A 6,000-nucleotide genomic window follows, 5' to 3' on the forward strand; every position below is an offset into this window, starting at 1 on the left:
TTCATCCACCAAATGGCACTAATATTGTCATTTGCGAGATTGTCTAACACAAACACACACTCTTTCAATGCACACAATACCTACTGAGGACTTAACTCATTCCAACACACACACACACACACACACACACACACACACACACACACACACACACACACACACACACACACACACACACACACACACACACACACACACACACACACACGTACTCTCACACCCAACACACATGCCAGTAACAGCGTGAAAGACAATCCCCTTGAGAAACGGGGCAAAAGCTCCAGGAGGGAAATCGCATTAAGTGATGTGTGAAGCCTCTGTGGAAAAGTAGATAGATTGAATGCGGCTAACATTTCATATTATGTCCCTTAATGTTAATGGGGGGGGCTGTAAAGACTTGACATCTGAGGCTGAGCTGTCCCAGAGAGAGGTAAAGAAAGGAATTTGTCACTCAAGCTTCTAAACTCTTAAATCTCCTCCTAATACGGTACAATCAGCAGCCTCTAATGTTCAGAGCCGCTTTCCCTCTCCGCTCAGACTTCAGGCTCTGCTCCGATTTTACGCCTTCCTCTGAAGCGGAAAAACAGGGTTCCCGAGCCTGTGTGTGTATGTGTGTGTGTTATATACTGTATGTGTGCCGATGGTGGTCTGTATACCTCCCTCCTCTCTTCCCATAGTGGTAGTGTTTTGGCTAGTGTCTCTCAAAGCCTTTTGAAGTCTCTGGTGTTATCTTGGTGTCAGCTGTGGTGATGGTGGTCAAGGTGGGAGAACAACAACACACACACACAACCTCTGGGTCAGATAGTTGCTGCGTGGACAACTGGAGTCGTTAAATGAAGTCATACGGTGTGTTTTCCCTCTGTTTGAAGTGTGTGTCCTTGCATTCACACTTCCTCTTGTATACAACACTGTGAGTACGGGCTCATGTAGGGCCTGCCTTTGAAAATACTGTGTGTCCAAGCGTTATGGCAACAGAGTACTATTTGTACAATACTATAATTAGCAAGATGACGTAAGAACACATCATTTGTTTTGTCACTGAAAAGAAATCCACATGAAGATCCGACTCGCATATGCAGGCCCCATTGATTAACACGTTTACAGGAAGCTATGGGCAGCGTTTTCTCTTTCTGTGTGTTGGTGAGGAATCCTTTTGAATCCTCTCATACACACCCTGATCGTGGTCGGTTGTATGAGTTATAATTGTGTTTCCCAGAAGGACGTCCAAGCCCAGAGAAGACACACACTCACTCACATTACGTTTGAATCATTCAGTACACTAATTTGAATGCTGCAACTCCACATGCAGCAACAAATACGGTACATACCCACATCAAATCCTTTACGATGGGGAAACGTCCACATATAGGTACTTAGTAACTACATTTCTTCCTTGCTGTCATATGTTTGAGAAGAACTTGGATATTTTATTTGATATTTCATAATGTAACAGCTTGACAAGGTTTTTTTCCCTTGTTTTTTGGCTTGCGTCGCAGTAACTGACGCACACAAAACGTCTAGAGTTCAGCTGTGGAAACAAACTTATTTAGAATGATTTATTTCAGTTAGTCTGACTTTGGATTGAATTATTTTGGATACAGGGACACACCACTTCGGGGAATGTTTTTTCCTGTCTTGCCACCCATCACACAGTACTCCATTAGCTATGTCTACGTTACGCAAATCCACTCTTGTAGAAGCCCAGTTAGAAACCTGTGTATACCGTACAGGGCAGAGAAATCTGGTTTCTGTATCACAAAACAAGCCGTGGACTGTCTGAAAGAACTCTGTGTTACTAACATGTATGTAAACACACTGAGAGATCAACAAGAAGGTCTTCACTCGGTCCGTTTGAGTCGTTAGTTTGTCTGTGTTGGTTGTGCACCAACCAGGGTTTCATTTTGGGATCCGAAAAATGTCATGTATATAGTGATTACGACTCGCTATAACTATCAGAGTCAGTAGAAGTGATTCATACTAATATGCCTCAAAGTAAAAACCTAGCTTAAGTTATATTAAGCTTAGTCATACTGTAACAAAAGCTTATTTCTATATGGAATATAATCATCAATCAATTAAAACACATGTACACTTAGTATATTTTAGGTATAACTTAACTTTAAAAGACTAACAAGAGATAACAAAATGATATGGTCAAGACATTTGACCTGAGATTTAATTGAAAAGTGTCATGATGATTTTGAATTACATTTGAAAAGGATAACAGAAAATACATTTTTTACCTATAACTTATAATAATTAGCAAATAATTATTAAATCATTTATCTTACAGTGGATAGGGTTTCTGTTTTGCGTGGTAAAGTTACTGTTTTGGTCAACGTAGTATGTTGGCCTAAGATAAAGCATAGATTTTGGACATTTGATCATTTGGGTTCAATTTTAGCCGTTTTTTTTGTTCTTCCTAGGTTTTGTCCCTGACCGTAACCCTTTTTCCCTGACCGTAACCCTTTGTCCCTGACCGTAACCCTTTGTCCCTACACCGTAACCCTTTGTCCCTGACCGTAACCCTTTGTCCCTGACCGTCACCCTTTGTCCCTGACCGTAACCCTTTGTCCCTGACCGTAACCCTTTGTCCCTGACCGTAACCCTTTGTCCCTGACCGTAACCCTTTGTCCCTGACCGTAACCCTTTGTCCCTGACCGTAACCCTTTGTCCCTGACCGTCACCCTTTGTCCCTGACCGTAACCCTTTGTCCCTGACCGTAACCCTTTGTCCCTGACCGTAACCCTTTGTCCCTGACCGTAACCCTTTGTCCCTCACCGTAACCCTTTGTCCCTGACCGTAACCCTTTGTCCCTGACCGTAACCCTTTGTCCCTGACCGTAACCCTTTGTCCCTGACCGTAACCCTTTGTCCCTGACCGTAACCCTTTGTCCCTGACCGTAACCCTTATTATGAGTATAACCTTAGACCCAGGGCAGAGGTCCTCTGGTCCCTCCAAGGCTGAACTTCAGACTAAAGGTGAAACCACCTCTGCTGCAGAGCCTCTGCTCTTCTGACACGGTCACCTATGACATGGCCTCTGAAATGAAAGTCCTACAAATTGGCTAAGGGTGGGGGGAAAGTGGCACATAAGTCACATGCATCAAAACACTGTTTACAGACTTTGTATAAACGTGATTCCTCTTTCTGTCCTCAGATGTGACGGGTGCGTCTGTGTGTCCTCCGGTGGCCCTGGACGCCGGTGTGGGGCTCCTGTGCCGGCTGTTTGAGCTGTGGGGACAGGTCCCAGCCGGGGCCCTCACTCTGACAGAGTGGCTGCTGGGAGATGAAGAGGCTAACTATGAAGCGGTGGCAGAGGAAGCTTCCAGCCTGGTAAGAAGTCATCGCGTAACAGTAAGAGTAGCTTGGCCTTAGCGAGATCAGAGCAACCACATATCATCCAACAGTACGAAGGAACAATGAAAGATATCTGTAGAGTACTTATAGGACATTAATGCACAAACGATTAAATCACAAACAGTTTTTCAGATTGGTTTACGATGGTGTCCGTAAGTGTGGATTCACAGGGACAGACTGCACTATATTTTATTTTCCTTGCCCTTGTTTTTCTCTGGTCATAGTAGTAGTCAAAATAACTAAAGGCTTTAATCCATCAAGGTTTTTGCTTTCAGGCCACACTTTACTAAGATGTCTGTTCAGTGTTTGTTCCAGTTGAGTTACTTTTTGTGTCTACTTTAATCAAACTAACAGTAAATCATTGTGTCTTGTGGCTGATGGCTTAATGATCTTCAGCAGTAGTTGCTGCACAGGTCAATATTTGTATTGTACCTGGGGCTGTTTTTGAGAGAAATGCTCATTTAAACAAACAACTTTCACAGTTTTAATGAAGATTCTATAATTCTCATTTGTCTATCATTTTCTATGAAAGCACCTCAACTTTGTTTGTTAGCTAAGTTAAATTGTTCTTTGCGTTTGGATTCCAGTTCTTGACTTAATTCTCTTGAAAAACAAATTAACTTACAGAGAACTATCTCTTTTTTTGGAGTTCCTCTCAGTTTTACAGAGTCATTTTGTGTATTAGAGCTGATGGTTTTAGTTTTTCGGGTACTTAACTTTACTGTTTTGATTTACTGTCCACCTATTTATGTTCTGATGTAAACCAATTTTACAGAGAGTGAATATTGACACCTCATTTATCAGGGAGGGGTCCAGAAACACAACCGCTATGCTAATGTTGCTCTATTTGTGTAGGTATATATAGGCAACAACTTGCTATTGCATCCATCATATCAACTTAGGAATTGTTTTCAACTTGATCTTTTGCAGAAAAAATACAACCAAACAATACTGATTTAAATCAACATCCCAGTAATCACATTTCCTTTTGCTTGTGCCCAGGATGATGAGGACTTCCTGTTTGAGAAGGGGGGTCTGAACCTGTGGGCGGAGCCTGTCCAGTGGGTGAATCTGCTCCACCGACACGTTCACTCCCTCCTCCTGGGCTTCAGGCAGAGCCAGGCCCCAGAGGTCCCGGGTCAGGACCAGGTCCACCAGATCCAAACACTGTCAACTCAGGCCCAGGCCCAGGCACTGAGCTCCCAGAATGCCTTGGACTCCCTCCCAGCTCTGCCGCAGTTCTGCCTCACCATGGAGCACGCCCGGCTGCTGCTGCGGCTCCAGAGGGCCACGCTGGCTCTGGAGGTGCTGGACAGGCTCAGGTAGACCAGTAAATAGCACACTTTTTAGTTTTAAGGGAACATTTTGATAATTAGGGTTGAAATAAAGGAAGAGTTGTCAGATAAATACATCAACAAATCTGGACACAGACTGGCTACGTGATATTTTTATTATCATTTCAAGGGAATGAAGGAATAATTTTATTTTTTTTCTGTCATTGTCTCTGTCTTAAAATTGTTGTTCTCCTAATTTACCAAATGTCTTTCAATTCTTCTGTTCACTGATGTCTTTTTTAATAAACAAACCAAAGTATGCCAAAGTTGTATTTTTCTTGAAGGGATAGACATTCGCAAAGAGGCTGGAGAGAGAAAACATAGAAATAAAATGAACACCGTGTGAATTTGTGTGCAGAAGCCATAACAATAACTCAGCAGGAGCATGTGCACAAACAACACTCGCCGCTCTGTTCTCCTATCAGTGGGAATGTGTCACGCGACAGACTTCAACAGTGTCAGTATTGAGTACACAGGCCGTTCTGCTTTCTCCACGTCTACTATGGAATTAAGGTCGGAACAAAACAACTCTGCGCCTAAAGCTTCCAGTTCTGACTTCAATGGCGCAATTGTGCGGCGACACAAGCTTTAAGCATGGGACTCTGAAAGCAAGTCGCTGACACGTTCCCAAAGTTGTATTTCAGTATACGCTTCGTCTCTACTGTATGTTTATACGAGGTGTTATTTTCCTGTGATATTTAATTTACTGCAGGATTCTTCCCATTGGATGTTGTTTTTATGCTTCCCTCTACTTTTCCTGCTTATGTAATTAGGAGGACGGCACAATGGACTACTGTCCTCTCGCTGTGTGTGTGTGTGTGTGTGTGTGTGTGTGTGTGTGTGTGTGTGTGTGTGTGTGTGTGTGTGTGTGTGTGTGTGTGTGTGTGTGTGTGTGTGTGTGTGTGTGTGTGTGTGTGTGTGTGTGTGTGTGTGTGTGTGTGTGTGTGTGTGTGTGTGTGTGTGTTCACGCTGCCCTCTCTTACAGCTGGACCCTTCTCCCTCCCTGGTAGCCATCTTCCCTGTTACAGTACAACTGATGTAATGTTTTGGAACGGCTCAACATCCCCCAATAAAAACAGAGCTGTGTGATGGGAGAGTGGTTTCTGCGGACAGGGACATGTTCTAGGGATTTCTCAGGAGGAGCCTCTCCGTGTCTGTCCTTCACATTAAACTATTTATCACAACTTGCAAAGCGCAAATAGTCCTGGGACAGCCCTCAGACTAATTTTAGGGTTGGTAGTAGTAGATTCCAAGCTCTTGTGTCACTTGTTTTTCGCCTTTTGCTATTTTTTTTCTTCTTCTCCAAC

General features: G+C 43.3%; 1 protein-coding gene across 5 annotated transcripts in view; it reads left to right on the plus strand.

The window, feature by feature from the left end:
* thada (THADA armadillo repeat containing) overlaps nt 1-4,953 on the plus strand; it is a 137,936-nt gene extending 132,983 nt beyond the window's left edge. For 4 of the 5 annotated variants that reach the window (XM_034224981.1, XM_034224995.1, XM_034224993.1 and 1 more), the window contains exons 38-39: nt 3,160-3,356; nt 4,362-4,953. In XM_034224981.1, the coding sequence (XP_034080872.1) occupies nt 3,160-3,356; nt 4,362-4,685 (521 nt within the window). In that variant the 3' untranslated portion in view covers nt 4,686-4,953. The remainder of the gene's footprint in view (nt 1-3,159; nt 3,357-4,361) is intronic. The other variant, XM_034224998.1, reaches the window with a different exon arrangement.
* Nucleotides 4,954-6,000: the final 1,047 nt, after the last annotated feature.

The sequence above is a fragment of the Gymnodraco acuticeps genome, unplaced genomic scaffold (assembly GCF_902827175.1).
Source record: "Gymnodraco acuticeps unplaced genomic scaffold, fGymAcu1.1, whole genome shotgun sequence".
NCBI classification, from domain to species: domain Eukaryota; kingdom Metazoa; phylum Chordata; class Actinopteri; order Perciformes; family Bathydraconidae; genus Gymnodraco; species Gymnodraco acuticeps.